The sequence below is a fragment of the Macrotis lagotis genome, chromosome 2, assembly GCF_037893015.1.
Source record: "Macrotis lagotis isolate mMagLag1 chromosome 2, bilby.v1.9.chrom.fasta, whole genome shotgun sequence".
NCBI classification, from domain to species: Eukaryota; Metazoa; Chordata; class Mammalia; order Peramelemorphia; family Peramelidae; genus Macrotis; species Macrotis lagotis.
The window spans coordinates 289,424,685-289,441,076 of NC_133659.1; the positions used below are offsets into that span (position 1 = coordinate 289,424,685).

Here is a 16,392-nt window from a genome sequence, read left to right on the forward strand (position 1 = left end):
AGAGGGCGTGCCGGAAGCGGGGCGCGGAGGGCGGGAGCCCCGGCTTGGCGCAAAGCTTGTCGGGACTTGTAGTGCCCTGCCGCCGCTGCACCTAGGACCCGCCCTTCACCTGCTCGGCCCCGCCCCCGGCCGGCCTCTCCTCCCCTTGCCACGCAGGTCCTGCCACCCGGCGCCCGGGCACTCGCCGCCGCCGCCGCCGAGGCTGTCCTGCGAGCTCCGGCCCGCGGCGTCCGTGTGCGCCGGGAGGCCGGGCCCCGCCGCGCGGACAGGCGGCCCACCGAGGAGCTGCGGAGCGGCCCGGCCTGCCGCGCTCAGCGCCTGGGTAGGGGGTGCTGGGCCGACGCGCCCCGCGGCAGGGCAGGGCAGGGCAGGGCAGGCCGGCGGGGCCGGGCCCGGGGCCGCCTGGAGCCCCCACCGCTGCTCTCCCTCGCAGGCGGGCGGAGCGGACCATGGCCGGCCGCTGGGGGCTGGCGCTGCTCGTGGCCGCCCTGCTGGGCAGCTCGTGGGCACGGAGGAGCCAGGACCTGCACTGTGGAGGTAACGGCCCCGGCCGGGCCGCGGGGGGGTGGGGGCGCCGCCTCCGCAGTCTAAGGCCTTTGAACGTTTTTATGGAGGAGTTTGGAGGCCGCCGGCGATCCGGCACGGCCACGCACGTGCGCTTCCGTGGAAGCACCCACTGGGTGCGGAAAGACGCGAGTGAAGGCGGAGAGCCGCGGGCTGCGTCCTCGGCCCCGGACCTGGGCTCGGCCGCTGCGCCCCAGAGAGCCGCCCCGCAGGCCCAGCGGTGCTCAGCTCCAGATCGCGCCCCGCGCCGCCTCCGAACCCCGCAGTCAGCATTGCCCCGCTGTCACGGGAGCCACAGGAATAGTGTCATGGGTGCCTCTGAGTTTCCTTAATTTGTAAATTGTAATTTGATTCAATTTCCCTGAACAAATCGTGATTTAGAACATTTTTTGGTGACGATAGGCAACTTTGATTTTGTCCTCTGAAAACTTCCTGCTTGTATCCTTTAGCTACCAATCGGGAAATGACTTGTATTTTTATAAACTTGACTCGATTCTGTCTTTTTGAGAAATAAGGCTTTATCCATACTGTTGCAAATATTTTTTCCCCAATTTTCTTCTTTCCTAATAATTTTGGTTGCATTGGTTTTGTTTGTGCAGAAACATTCATTTTATATATAATAAAAATATTAACATTTTGTAAGGTACAAATTCTTCCCTTGTATCCATAAAATCCAACAGATAAACTGTTCCAGGCTTTCTTAATTTACTTATGTTATGTGTAAATCATCTACCATATTTTTATTTTTTTGTTTTTTTGCAAGGCAATGGGGTTAAGTGGCTTGCCCAAGGCCACACAGCTAGGTAACTATTAAGTGCCTGAGGTTGGATTTGAACTCAGGTACTCCTGACTCCAGGGCCAGTGTTCTAAACACTGCACTATCTAGTTTCTCCATCATCTTCCCATTTGGACCTTATCTCTTTTTTATTTTTGACCTTATCTCAATATACTTTGTGAGATTTTGGTCTGTACCTTTTTTCTGTCACGCTATTTTCCAGTTTTCTCAACAATTTTTATCAAATAATGAATTTTTGTTCCAAAAGCTTGGATCTTTTGAGTTTATCATATACTAGATTACTATCATTTATTACAGTGTAATTTGTACCTAATCTATTCCACTGTTACATTTTATTTATTTGTTTTTTTCCAACTACATACAATGGTAGTTTTTGCCAATCGTTTTTTACAAAATTTTGAGTTTTACATCTCCCTTCCTCCCCCCCCTTTCCCCCAATAGAAAGGAATCTGACATAGGCTCTACATTTGTAACCCATACTAAACATTAAGACCCAAATCACCACTCTATTTCTTAACCTGTACTATATTGTTTTGATAAGATCTGATATGGCTAGACTACCTTCTTTTTGCATTTTTGTCATTTATTCCTTTGATACCCTTGAACTTTTTGTTCTTCCAGATGAATTTTGTTGTTTTTCCTAGCTCTTATAAAATACTTTTTTGATAGTTTGATGGATATGGCACTAAGTAAAAATTCAGGTAGAATTGTCATTTTTTTTTTAGATTGACTTGGCAATTAATATTTTACCAATTGTTTAGATCTGACTTTATTTGTGTGGTATTTTATAGTTGTGTTCATATAATATTTTTAATTCATAGAATTATACAGGAAATATAGTTATCAAAATATTCTTCCCAATCAAGTTAAGACCTGAAATCTATCTGTGTATGCTCTGTGAACCACAAATTAAAAACCCCTGATTTAAATAATCTCCAATAAGGCCAATGATCCTTTATCCTCCTCTGCTCCCATTCCTCCAGCCTGCAGGGCTCTTGTGGATGAACTAGAGTGGGAAATTGCCCAAGTAGATCCCAAGAAGACCATCCAGATGGGGTCTTTTCGGATCAACCCCGATGGTAGCCAATCATTTGTGGAGGTAATCCATATTTTCTCTAAAACTAAATAGTCCCATTAGCTCTGGTCAGGGCCTGAGAATCTAGCTTGGTAGAAGGAACTTTGATCTCATTAGGAGTAAATGAGACACTGACTCAAAGTGTATATCGGAAAGTTTGGGCTATACCTAATAAAATGATTAAGGGTTGAACCCTAATGGCCAAGCTGAGGACCTTGTATCTTTGCGACAAGCAAACAATAAGTCTCAACTCTGAGCATATTATATTATAAAAATATTGTACATAATATTTATATCATATACAGCATGTATTTTATATAATATGTACATATGCTATATAATCTAAATATATAGTATATTATAAACTCTAAAAGATAACATCTTTTTATCAAGTTTACAATCTAGTTGGAGGAACTGGTGCTGAAAACATTAAAAAACACCTAAAATTTACATATTCTTTTATTTGTAAAGCAATTTACATTTTGAAATGATTCTATACAATCAGAATATCTCAGATTACTCTTCATAATAAGCATCTTCTATGGACCTTGGAACAAAGATGCTTAATAAATGTTTGCTGAGTTATCTCCATTTGTTAGAGCAATAAACAAAAATGAATATTGTATAAACTAGTCCATCAGTTCTTATAGGTAAAAGAATAATCAGGAAAGACTTTTTGGATAATGTTAAGTTCAGAAGGAAAGGAATTATCTTGAATTTGACTGCTTAGGGAGGGATTGAACCAAGCTAAGGATTTCTGTGTGTTGCCCTCTTAGGTACCCTATGCCCGTTCAGAAGCTCATTTGACAGAACTTCTGGAACGGATTTGTGAGCAAATGAAGGAATATGGGGAACAGGCCAACCCTACCACACATCGAAAGAATTACATACGGGTAGTGAGCCGGGACAAGAAAGCTAATGAGCCAGACATGGAGGGCATTCGAATTGATGGAGACATCAGGGCCAGCCTCAAGTTTGCGGTGAGGGCTAAAGCCAATGGGAAGGTGGGGGCCTTCTGGGGTTGCCAGAGAACCCAAGGCAAAGAATTAGTTTTGCCTTGGTTTCTCAAGTGAAAATTGGGGCCAAGGCCTCCCTGTCAGCATCCCTCACTTTGCCTTGTCCTTTGGCTTTACAGTGTGAAAGCATAGTAGAAGAATATGAGGATGAGCTCATTGAGTTCTTTTCCAGAGAGACTGACAATGTCAAAGACCGACTCTGTAGCAAACGTACAGGTAAGCTTTCCCTGAATTTACCTCTGCATTCTTGACTACAGCCTAAGATGTTTTTCCCTTCCTTCCTTGGAGACCTAGGTACTCTACCCAGCTACCAGCTCTTATTTGCTTCCCTTATCTCAGTGGCACATCCCCATGTGGGATAGAGAGATGTGAAGTGGGAGTGGGAAGAGGTTTGGGGAAAACTTAATATATAAGCATATATTCCAAAGAATGGGTCTATATACCAGCACAATACTCGTAACTGTTATGATTTCATATTTGTATGTGTGTATGTGTTCAGTAGACTATATTAGCATGATTGTTGTGTATTATACCTGCAGATTTGTGTGACCATGCCCTGCACATATCTCATGATGAGCTGTGACCCACTGGAGCATCCCTCAGCCAGATAGACCTGATGGACCATCCCTCCCCCGGAGGGGAAAAGGGGCTACAATGCCTTTTATATGATGTTTTTACTAAAATGAACCCAAAAACAGGAAGAAGAAAAAAAAGAAAATGTGGTGCAAACTAAGTTGTGTCTTCCCACCAATTCACTCCCTTGTATTAGGTCTGGGGCTGGGCTTCTACAGAAGAAAGCCAGGGAAGGAATTTGAAAGTAGGGATCAGATGAACATGGGAATGAATTCTGAACCAACCATCTCTTATGAGGGGCCAGTTTTATTCATTCATTCATTTACTGAATGCTTACTCTATGAGGGAGCTGAGTACAGTATACTCAACTCCATTATAATTCTTAAGTGAAAGTATGAAACAAATATGCAAGCCAGAACTAGTGAGCACAAGTTCATCCATCTCCCAAACATTACCTGCAATGTATTGTATGAAGCACTGGAGAAATATAAACACACAAAAGAAAGGGTTTCTGCCCTTAAATTCAAGTAAGCAAGATGAGCCTACTTGTAGTTTTAATGTAAGTAGGTGAGTGGTAGATGAACTCAGCTTAGTAACTTCACATTTGAGGGATTAAATAAGACTTCATGGAATATGTGAAATTGAACTTTAAAAGATGACTAGGATGTCAGTAAGTAAAGATGAGGAGGATATTCCAGGCCTAAAGAACAGTTTCAGCAAAGGCATCAAGATTCAAAAACATGGAATGTGCTTGTGAAGTGGCCATTAATCAGATGTCGATGAAGCATGTGGAACAAGCTTGAGGAGTGATGAGAAATAACACTGGAAAGGTAGGCTAGAACCAGATAAAAGAGGGCCTTGAAAACCAGGGACTGTGGACTGTGGTAAGCATTGGAGTACAGTAGAAGAGCAGATGATGCCAGTGTGCCCAAAACAGACTGGAGATGGAAAAGAAGAAAGGCACAATATGAGGCTATTAGTAGTGAGAATGGTAAGAGTGGAACTGAACTGGTTAAAAGGAAAGGAAAACCTCAGATGTCTGAAGTGATGGACATAGAAATCGAAAGAACAATAATTGATTAAAACCATAGGAGAGTAAAGAGCAGGACTGGAACATAGGGATTAATTTAGTTTTAGACATGCTGAGCCTGGGGTTTGAGTGGGGCAAGCAGATGGAAGAACTGTCAGCTTTAAACTTGGAAAGGTCAGGTCCAAGAATATTTGCTTGTGAGTTATCTTCTTGGGGATAATAGACAAGGCAAGGGACTTGGATGAGATAACCAAGTGAGAAGAAAAGGCCAGGTTATGCCTTTGTTGTATGGTTACATTGTTGGAGTAAGAAAAGGAAACAAGGAAGTGATGATGATGACCAATGAATGCAACATCTGGTGACAGATGCTAAAAATTAAGAAAAATGTGCATTGAGAATAGGCTGGTATGCTTTGGACCTATTGATGTGCTTTCAGTTGAGGGATGAAGATGGAAGCCACACTGCCTGAGGAATCAAGAAGAAGGAAGTAGAGGCTGTGAGGGTTAAATTGTGCATGGAAGGAAAAGAGATGGGATGTAACACAATATGATAATTCATGATGGGGACAGTCAGCTTGAGTGAAATCAGTTTTTAGAGTAGATGAGACCTGAGCATCGCATGCAGACAAGCAAAGAGCTTGTGAGGGGGAGATACTGAAACTAATATGGAGAAGATGTCATTGGATAGAGATTGAAGGTGTTCAGAGAAAAGAGAACAAGTACCAAAGTGGAGGCGTTAGCCTTGGCTTGAGGAAGATAATGTTTCTCTCAGGAGACTTGACTGAGTGTAACCAAATGGTGAATAAACTGTAGTAGAGGGAGATGAAAATGAGGAGGTGGAGATTGGCAGTTTGAGAATGGGAACAGAATGAATTTGTTGAACAGAAGGGAGATGGTAAGCAGTGCATAAAAGGATGGCTGAAAAGCAGTGAGACTCCAGCCAAAGTTATTGTAGCGAATATTTATGCATGTCTAAAGAGCATGATAAATTGTGCAGAAATAAAAATTAAGATAGTGTTCAGTGTGGAGTAGAGTTAAGAAGGCTTTTTGGTGGAGCTTCAAGAAAGTGCACATAGATTGCTCTCCTTCCTTATAAAGCAAAGATGGCCAATCCAGTGAATGGCAAGTAAATACATGGAGATGAAAATGAATATAGACATCCAGGTACCACAGTCAAGTTAGCAGTAAGCATTTATTAAGGACTGACTATATATCAGACTAAATTATTAAGTGCCAATAGGGAAAAGGAAAAAAAACATACCAAGGAGCTCTCATCTACTGGGGAAGTAAATTCAAACAATCATGGACATCCAAGATCTATATGGTAGAAATGGGAAGTAATCTCAGAAAGATAACACTAATTGGGGAAAGTGAGGGACACTAGGAAAGGCTTGCAAAATGTGGGGTTTAAGCTGTCTAGAAGGAAGCCAGAGGCAGTTTATGAAAAAGCAGTACAGGCCTGGGGGAGGGGGTAGACATTGGAAAGACAGAACAGGATTATCTGTCCTGTGTGGACAGCTATTGGGTCATTTTAGCCAGAGGGGACTCAAGTGTAAGAAGACTGGAAAGATGGGAAAGGCTTTCAATGATATGAGTTTTCTATTTGATCCTTGAGGTAATAGCTACAGTATTTTAGGAGGGAGTATGTTTTAGGAAAAATACTTTGGGATTTAGCAGCTGAGGGGATGATAGATTTAGTGGGGAAAGACTGCAGGCAGCAGTAAACTATTGAAGGAGTCCAGAGTGTAGCTCAGTAAAAGTGTGACTTACAAAAAATACAAAGAATGCTGTGAAAGTAGGATTTGATATCTGATTAGATTTGTGGAGCGAAGACAAGTAGCCTTGGGGGTTTGCTAAATAATCATTGGAAAGTGGGGAGGATTTGGGTGGAAAGAGCCACACACTGAACATCAGATTTGAGATGGCTATGGATATTACCAAAAAGAAAACCTGATGATGTGGAACCCAAATTCAGGAAACACTAAAGGGGTGGAGGAGGAAGTGACATGATTATTGTCTTCAAATTTAAGTATAGGTTAGTGTAGGACTTTTAGAAAAGTGGAGTATGAGTGAATTATGTAGTGGAGTATAAGTCTATAACAAGTTTGATGTGGCAACAAAAAAGTGATTTCCTTCTTCATCCAACCACATCAATCCCATTCTGTTGAGAATGAGAGAGACTGTCCTGGCATTCTCTGTCCAAGTAGGATCAAAACTGGGTGACCTCTCCACTCTTCCACCTCTTAATTCTAGGACCATAAAAAATATGAAGAGCCTTGAATTCTGAACTGAGGTTGTACTCAAAAACATCTGTGAATTCCCTCATATAGAGACTGTATCCTTGTCTATATCTGTCCAACCTCTCCAACTCTTATCCATGTCCTCCCAAAAGTTCACCACTCTCCCAACCTACCAGACTGCTATCCTACCAACCACCTCACTATCCCTTGCTCTTGCTGGGTGACCAGTCTGTGTTCTCTTGTTTACAATCTCGTAATGATCCAGAAAGCAAGTCAAAACTACCAAATGTGGTTTTTCTCTTCATTAGTGTAGATTAAGTACTTGACTTAGGCCTTCTTCACTCCCCCTCAACAGAAATGGGAAACTGTCAGCCTACTCAATCCCATACTAGGAAGGAGGGGATGACCCAGAGGAGAGAGGCATAGGCCTAATTCTTCACTTAGGTTCTGAAGATTTGGGGTTGGATGTACTGCACCCCAGAGGCACTTTTGGTCTAGGGAAGAGCCCAGCTAGACATTTGTGATTTGTGCCATTTCCTGTAGAACCTAACACCCAACTCTGCCATCCTGTAATCAAAAGGAATGAATTCTTGGCAGTATGAAAAGGTTCCTCGTAGTCCATAAGTGATGCAGAGGATGCTTTTCAAAAAGTAGTTGGATTAAATGCAGTTGTTTCCTTTGTAGATTTTACTATTAATTACTCAGTGTTTCCTGTCATATCTAGTCCATATAGTTCAAAATTGGATTTTGAGTCTCAGAATTTCAGTTCAAATGCTAGTCCATGTGGACCCATGGTTTCTTCACCATTAGAATAAGGTTCAACTGGATGACCTTTGCAAACTGCTCCAGCCATGATGAGCCTGCAGGGCAAAATCAGCGCTATCATGAATCTGACTAAGCTAAGAAAGTGAAGTTCTATCCTTCAGGGTAATAACACTTGCTGGATGCAGCCTTGGGAAATGAATTTGTTTTTTAATGGCCAGAGTTGCAAACTTGGCAGTGAAAAGAGCCATATTGTCTATGCAACCCATTTCAATTTTATCAGCGCTGATCAGTGTATCTTTAAGGTCCTTTGCACACAGAAATACTCAAATATTTGTTGATTGAAGACAGCCTATCATATCTAACATTTGCAATCAAACCAAATCAAATCTATATTTTTTAGAATTTCCAACCCTGTAGTCTCTAACAGCTTCAATAAGGAATATTTCATAAGAGAAATGGTAGTTAATCTCCCTAACAATTTAGAAAAGTTCCAGAAGTGCCCTTTTGCTGTTCAGTTGTTTTATAGCTGTGTCCATCTCATCATAACCCCCACTTTTGGAGTTTTATTGGCAAAGATGCTGAAGTGATTTACTTCAATTCATTTTACAGATGAGGAAACAGGCAAACAGGGTTTAGAGACTTGCTCAAGGTCACACAGCTTAGAATGTGTCTGAAGTCAAATTTGAACCCAGATCTTCCTGACTCTAGGGCCACCACTCTATCCACTGTACCACCTAAACTTCCCAAGGAGGGAAACTGTCCAATAATTTGTTTGAGGTTTTTTTTTTAAGTTTTTGCAAGGCAAATAGGGTTAAGTGGCACACAGGCAATTATTGTGAGGCTGGATTTGAACTCAGGTACTCCTGACTCCAGGGCCAGTGCAATATCCATTGTTCCATCTAGCCATCCCCAAGAATTGTTATAAAATCATCTGGAACCTAAAATGCTGCCTCACTATAATGGGATCTACTCTATTGCAATACTTAGTATGATTTATTATCTAATCCATATCCAGAAATACCATCTACCTCCCTGTACAGTATATGCTCTTCTGATCACCACATCTGAAGCCTCAGGTCCTATTTGAGAGATTTTATTTCTGGAAGTTCCAGAAGGATCACATTATACAATTAAGGAATCTAACATTGAAAACCCTTTATAATCCAACACCAGCCTACTTTTTATGGCTTTTTCCCATTGTTCTGTGTTCTAGCCACACTGGCCCATTTATCATTGCCTGAACTTTGGCTTTCCATTTTTCATTTTAGTATTCTTGCACAGACTATATTTCTGGCTGTGGAGTCCATTGCTTTCCATATCTTAGAATCCTTAGCTTCAATTTAAGGCTCAATTCATGGAACTCTTACAGGACCTGTTAGCATTCTCTTCAGGCCTATCAGGTGTATAGAGATAAAAATATTACACTTTCTCTCGTTATTGTATATATATATATATATATACATCTCACATATACTTGCCAACCTAACAGACACACAATAACTATTAATTGAGTGATTGAACCCCTCATCTCAACAGAATGCAAACTCCTTGAGAACAGGGGCTGTTTTTAGTTGTTTTTAGCTAGATTTGAACCTTGAACGTGGTAGATGTTTCACAAATTCTTGTTGAATTGGATTCTGAAGTATTAAGGGGAGTTCCAGTATATATGAGAAAGTCCAGGGTATTAATATGCAGATTTTTAAGAAGTAGGGGGTGGTTACATAAGGGTTTTATTGCAGCATTCTGTTAGATAAACTCCACTAAATTAAAATATAAGATAAAATGAATAAAAATAAAATATAATGTAAAAGAACTCATATTTTCAGTTGGCGTAACCTCCTGTGAGATCTATATGTTTAATAGCTAAAGTATCAGGGAGGGAAAGGGAAAGGAAGAAGTAGAGTGATCACTGCACAAGTCCCTGAGCTTCACAATAACTCTATGAAGTTGTTGCTATTATTAACCAGAAACCCATAGAGATGAAGGGATTTGCCCAGGGTTACACAGCTAGCATCTGAGGCTGGATTTAAACTTGACTGGACCCAGCTTTCATCCACCACTCCTCCAAGCTGCCTCTAAAATAAGTCAGTTCAACATATTTAATATATGCTTGTGGTAGAAGGGAAACAGGACACTACCTTCAGGTATAAGTTACAAGTACATAGGGAAGGGTCATATCATAAAAATTTGAGGGAGAAGTCAGTTCTAAGAGGAGCAATCAGAAAAAAGCTAATGAGCAGGTAGGACAGCTAGATTGTACAGTAGATTGGTCCTGAAGTCAAGGACCTGAATTCAAATCCAGCCTCAGACACTAGCTGTGTGACCTTGGGCAAGTCACTTAGCCCTGATGGCCTCTCATCCAGGGCTACCTCTGGTTGTCCAGATTCATATCTCATTTCTAGACCCAGAGGGCTCCAGAGAAGAAAGTGAGGCTGGTAACTTAGCACAGTCCCCCACTCAAATCCAATTCGTGTCCTTGACATGGCATCACCTCCCTGATATCATGATGATCTTCAAGGACAAAGGGCAAACATCAATAAGCAGGTCCTTAAAAGGAAGGATTCAATAATCAGATGATACTAGAAAGACACATAAGAAGAGGTTGGATTAGGTCAGTGTACTGAGACTTTAGCTGGAATGAAGCAGCAAAGAATGAGATTTAAAGAGATAAATCATGGAGAAACTTAAAATGTCTGCAAGGAAGAGTTTTTTTTTCTTTTGAAAGAATGGAGAACCACTGAAGAGTTTTCTGGCAGCCTGGTAAAGATTCAAAGATGGAGGAACTAGAGTCAGACAAACTCATTGAAAACAAAGAGAAGAGAAAATGAAGGTCCAAATAAAGGAGGTTGAAATGATAGCAGAAACAAGGGGTGTTTGATATGTTAAGTTTTGTGAATCCAAAAGACAGTCGATTGACTGTAGGGGTGAGAGAAAAAGAAGGGATATATTGAACCTGAGGATCTACATAGTCTCCCAACAGAGAGAAAGAACGGTGATATCATTTTATTGAAAATTAGTTCCATTTTGAACTTGATAAGTTTGAGATAAGAGAATATCCAGATAGGAATGTTCATCAGGTAGTTAGAAATTTGGTACTGGAACTCAAGGGTTAGAACTAGAAATGAAACTTAAAGGAATATCCAAGTGAGAGATATCAGAGGAGGGCTAATAATAGAGGTATAAGCAAAAACCAAGAGCATGGTGGTATGGTTACAAAATACAAATAATAAGGAACATCAAGAAGATATTGTCAATAGTGCCTGGTGCTGTAGAGGTTATGGATTATGAAGCCTGAAAAAAAATTGGATTTGGGCATTAGTAAGTCATTGATTATTTTGAAAATAATAGTTTGAATAGAGTGGCGAATATATAAGTTGATTTAATATTCATCCAGGATGAAGAATGATTTGGTATAGCTAGCTACAGATCACTCTTTTTAAAAGTTTGGTACTAAAGATAATAAAGAAAAGATAGTGACTTGTGACAGAGACAGAGTCAAGATAGGATATTGTTTTAGAGTAGGGGACATAATTGTGGACAGAGGTAAGAACCAAAAAGAGAAAGATAATGAAGATGAAAGAAAGGATGATTACCATGCAGAGAGCAGTCTGCATGTAAATGTTGAACTGAAGAGATGGACAAAAATCTAAGGAAGTAAGAAAAGAAGGGAATAGAGTTTTTATACCTCCAAATTTTCAGAGATATGTTTAGTTCTAGTATTTCAGTTTTAGGTGAACAAGTCTATAGTCCTTTGATGGCTTTATTGATTTATTTTAAATCACTTTTCAGCTTTTTTCTTTTCAGATTGAAGAGTCATCTTTTTCATCTTTCCTTATAAGAATAATTTTAATCCCTTGATTAAAATGTCTAGCCATTAGTTGCCTTTTTTTTAAGTTTTTTTGCAAGGCATTGGGGTTAAGTGACTTGACCAAGGCCACACAGCTAGGTAATTTTAAGTGTCTGAGGCTGGATTTGTACTCAGGTACGCCTGACTCTGGGGCTGGTGCTCTATCCACTGCGCCACCTAGTGGCCCCCTAGTTGCCTTTTCTTTTTACTGTTTTTAATGACTTTTTTCAGATATACTGACCCCAAGTATACCAGAATCTTATATAAGCATTTAATTGAATGCTGTTTCCATAACATTCAATAATTCAACCCAACTTTTATCGACTACTATATAAACTACAATGCTGGAAGGTTGATGAGGAAGATAAAAGTGAGCAGACTGAAACCAGTTAAATCCCAACAATATAAAGAACTGAAATCATGAAAAACATAGCAGGGAAGCTAGTACATGCACAGAAATAATCATAATATGAATAAACTGTACATAAAGGGGAGGCAGAAAGTCATGGCCTGAAAACTCTTAAAATTAAGTCAGAATAAGAAGCATGGGAAGCTCTAAAGATTAAAGTTCTCAAGATTAAACAAAAACAATTCTGATAATCCAATGAGGGAAAAAAGGGGATCTAATTAAAGAAACACATGTGGTTGTACTCTCAATTCATTGACTACCATACATTTATTTTCTTTCCCTCTGACCTTAATAATTATTTAGCTGTGTGACCTTGGACAAGCCACTTAACCCCATTGCCTTACAAAAAATGAAAAAAATAAATAAATAAAAAGTTCCATATTATCCAGGACACAAAAAATAAAGAAAAAAAATGAAAAATTTTAATTCGCACTCGGAGTTCATCCGTTCTCTCCCTGGAAGTAGAGAGGATTTTTTTCATCATTAATTCTTCGAAATTGTTTTGTATCATTGTATCGATTCAGGATAGTCTGTCCAATTGATCATTATTACAATGTTACTGTTACTATGTATAATGATCTTCTGGTTCCACTCACTTCATCTGCATCAGTTCACATAAGGCTTCCTAGAGTTTTCTAAAACCATCCTGCTCATAGTTTTTTATAGCTCAAGTGTATTCTATTATAATCATAAAAAATAACTTGTTTAGCCATTCCTCAATTGATAGGCATCCCCCCGATTTCCAAATCTTTGCCAATACAAAAAAGCTACTATATATATATTTTTTCTTTGATCTCTTTGGTATGCAGGCCTATACTGGTATTGTTGGATCATAAGGTTAATCCAATGATTCTTATATTTATTTTCTCCTTGGTCTATTTCTCCAAGCCAATTATCTTATATTATTATCTTATATTTTCTTCTATTTTTTAAGTCTTTTGACTTTAGTTTTTTAATATTTCTTGGCGTGTATGTGTGTGTGTGTGTGTGTGTGTGTGTGTGTATGTGTGTGTGTGTGATTAGAGATAATTTTCAAGGAGTTTGTTGCTTGGGCATAGTTTTGTACTTTTTTATATTTCTAATATGATCTTTTTATTTATTTGGTATTTCATTTCCAGTAACATGAAAAAGAACTATTTTAACATTCATTTTTAAAACTTTAAATTCCACATTCTCTCCCTGACCTTCATTGAGAAAGCATGCAATTTTATATAGGCTATTACTTGCAAAATTTTCCCATAACAATGTTGTGAAAGAAAACACAGATGACACCCCCCCCTGCCAAAAGAAACCTCAAGAAAAATAAAGTAAAAAAAAAACTATGCTTCAATCTGTAGATAATAAGATATATTAAAGGAGACTGCCACAGGTCAGGAACTATTAATTTTTCCCCTCTTCTTTCCTATCTTTACATTTTAGACTATATTAGAAAGAAAAAATGAAAATCATATAAAAGTAATAAGGATAGTAATTTTTGCTTCTTCCCAAATGCATACTAATGCCAGAGGAGTACTTCCTTTTCCATGCCCTACCCTGTATGTAAGGAGGCTTAGGTAACTTGAATAAACCTTCCCAACTGATACAGAATGATTGAAGCAAAGCAGAAATTAGATGTTCTATGAAGATGATATTCCATGAAGTTCTTTTTTTTTTTTAGGTTTTTACTTTTTTTCTATTTTTTAGTTTAATATTTATTTATTCTCATTTTGTACAAATAATGTTTTTTATACATTAATAAAATATTCTTGTGTGAGTGAACAAAATACCTCCTCCCCCCCAAAAATATATACTCACTTGAGCGATAAAGTAAAGGGGAGAGAAAACAATTAAAATTAAAATTAAAAAAATAATAATAGTAATAATTGTAGGTGTGGCCAAGTGGCACGGTGGATGGAGCACCAGCCCTGGAGCCAGGAGGACCCGAGCCCAAATCCGGCCCTGTACACCCAACAATCACCCAGTTGTGTGACATGCAAGCCACCCCAACCCCACTGCCCTGCAAAAATCAAAAAAAGAAAAAAAAAAGATATAAAATAAAATAGTAATAATAGTAGGGTGTGGCCGGGTGGCAGACAGAGCAATGGCCCTTGAGCCAGGGGCACCCAGGTCCAAATCCCACCTCAGACACCCAGCAATCACCCTGCTATGCAGGGTGGCAGGCCACCCAGCCCCATTTGCCCTGCAACCCCCCCCAAAAAAAATAATAATAATAATAATAAATGTGCTTCAGTCTGTGTTTCAACACCACCAACTCTATCACAGGTGGATCACATTCTTTATGATAAATCCATCACAAAAGTTGCTTCCATATTTTTCCACCATTGCCATTGCTGATTGCACCTCCCTCCTTTCGTATTTCTCCACTACCATGTACTATATTTTCTCTCTCCTTTCACTCTGACTGTGCTTTCACTCTGACTGTGCTGTAGGGTAGCTGAGTGGTGCAGCAGACAGATCCCTGGCCCTGGGGCCAAGAGGCCCTGAGCCCACATACTACCCCTTAGGCTCAGCATCCACCTGGCCCTATGGTCCCGGACAGGACATCCAATCCCAGCCCCTTACAAAAAGTACAAAAGAAAATGTGTTATATCTGACCACTCTCCCCCCATGGTCCATCCTCTCCTCCATCATTCACATCTCCCCCTTCCCCCTGTCCCCCTTCTCTCCTTCTTACTCCAGATGCCTATACCCCATTGAGTATATATATGCTGTTTCCTCTCCTAGACACCTCTGATGAGAGCGAAGATTCCCTCATTCCCCCTTTCCTCCCCCCCTTCCATATCATTGCAGTAGCTCATTGTAATAAAGAAAAATCTTGTTATATGAAATATCTTGGCCTATTCCCCCTCTCCTTTTTCTTTCTCCCATTATATTTCCCTTTTTTTCTATTGACTGCATTTTTATACCATATTTTATCTTCAAATTCAGCTTTCTCCTGTGCTTCATTTATAAAAGCTCCTTCTAGCTGCTCTGTTAATTGAGAAGGTTCATATGAGTATTATCAGTGTCATTTTTCTATGCAGGAATACATGCAGTTCATCATCATTAAGCTATATTTTCCCCTTCTCCTCCAATCTCTATGCTTCACCTGAGTCCTGTATTTGAAGATCAAACCTTCTGTTCAGCTCTGGCCATTCCAACAGGAACATTTGAAATTCTCCTGGTTCATTGAAAGTCCATCTTTTTCCCTGGAAGAGGACATTCAGTTTTGCTGGGTAGTTGATTCTAGGTTGCATTGTAAGCTCTTTTGCCTTCCAGTATATTATATTCCAAGCCCTATGAGCTTTTAATGTAGTTGCTGCTAAGTCCTGTGAGATCCTGGTTGCAGCTCCATGATATTTGAATTGTGACCTTCTGGCTGCTTCTAATATTTTCTCTTTGACTTGGGAGTTCTGGAACTTGGCTATAATATTCCTGGGTTGTTTTTTTTTTTTTGGATCTCTTTCTCGGGGAGATCAGTGGATTCTCTCCATTTCTATTTTTTCCTCTGCTTCTAGGATATCAGGGCAATTTACCTGTAGTAATTCTTTGGAAATGATATCAAGGCTCTTTTCCTGATCATGACTTTCAGGTATTCCAATAATTTTTAAATTATCTTTCCTAAATCTGTTTTCCATATCAGTTGTTTTTTCAATGAGATGTTTCACATTTTCTTCTAATTTTTCATTCTTTTGGGTTTGAAGTATTGATTCCTGATTTCTCATACATTCAGCAATCTCCCTGAGTTCTATTCTTTGTCTGAAGGATTTGTTCTCCTCAGAGAGCTTTCTTATCTCTTTTTGCATCTGGCCAATTCTGCTTTTTAAAGCATTCTTCTCCTCAATAACTTTTTGAACTATTTTATCCATTTCACCTAAGCTGGTTTTTAGCATGTTATTTTCTTCAACATTTTTTTGGATCTTCTTGACTAAGCTGCTGACTTCATTTTCATGTTTTCCTGCGTCTCTCTCATTTCTTTTCCCAGTTTTTCTTGTATCTCCCTCATTTGATTTTCAAAGTCTTTTTTGAGCTCTCTCATAGCCTGAGCCCAATTTCTGTTTTTCTTGGAGTCTTTAGGTGCAGGAGCTTGTGCTTCCTC

The 16,392-nt window shown here is 39.7% G+C and overlaps 1 protein-coding gene across 1 annotated transcript; it reads left to right on the top strand.

Moving 5' to 3' along the window:
- The first annotated feature begins 246 nt into the window (after positions 1–246).
- CNPY2 (canopy FGF signaling regulator 2) lies at positions 247–7,976 on the top strand. The gene is made up of 5 exons (XM_074226378.1): positions 247–537; positions 2,344–2,459; positions 3,212–3,415; positions 3,571–3,667; positions 3,991–7,976. Exons 1-5 carry the CDS (start codon positions 450–452, stop codon positions 4,032–4,034), a joined length of 549 nt encoding a protein of 182 aa, XP_074082479.1. The 5' UTR covers positions 247–449; the 3' UTR covers positions 4,035–7,976.
- Positions 7,977–16,392: the final 8,416 nt, after the last annotated feature.

What these genes read in the sequence shown, in the direction of transcription:
- CNPY2 (XM_074226378.1), top strand. Translation starts at nt 450, where the DNA reads ATGGCCGGCCGCTGGGGGCTGGCGCTGCTCGTGGCCGCCCTGCTGGGC. An exon ending in GTAGCCAATCATTTGTGGAG is followed by an intron (nt 2,460 to 3,211) that starts GTAATCCATATT and finishes TTGCCCTCTTAG; the next exon opens with GTACCCTATGCCCGTTCAGA. An exon ending in GGGCCAGCCTCAAGTTTGCG is followed by an intron (nt 3,416 to 3,570) that starts GTGAGGGCTAAA and finishes TTGGCTTTACAG; the next exon opens with TGTGAAAGCATAGTAGAAGA.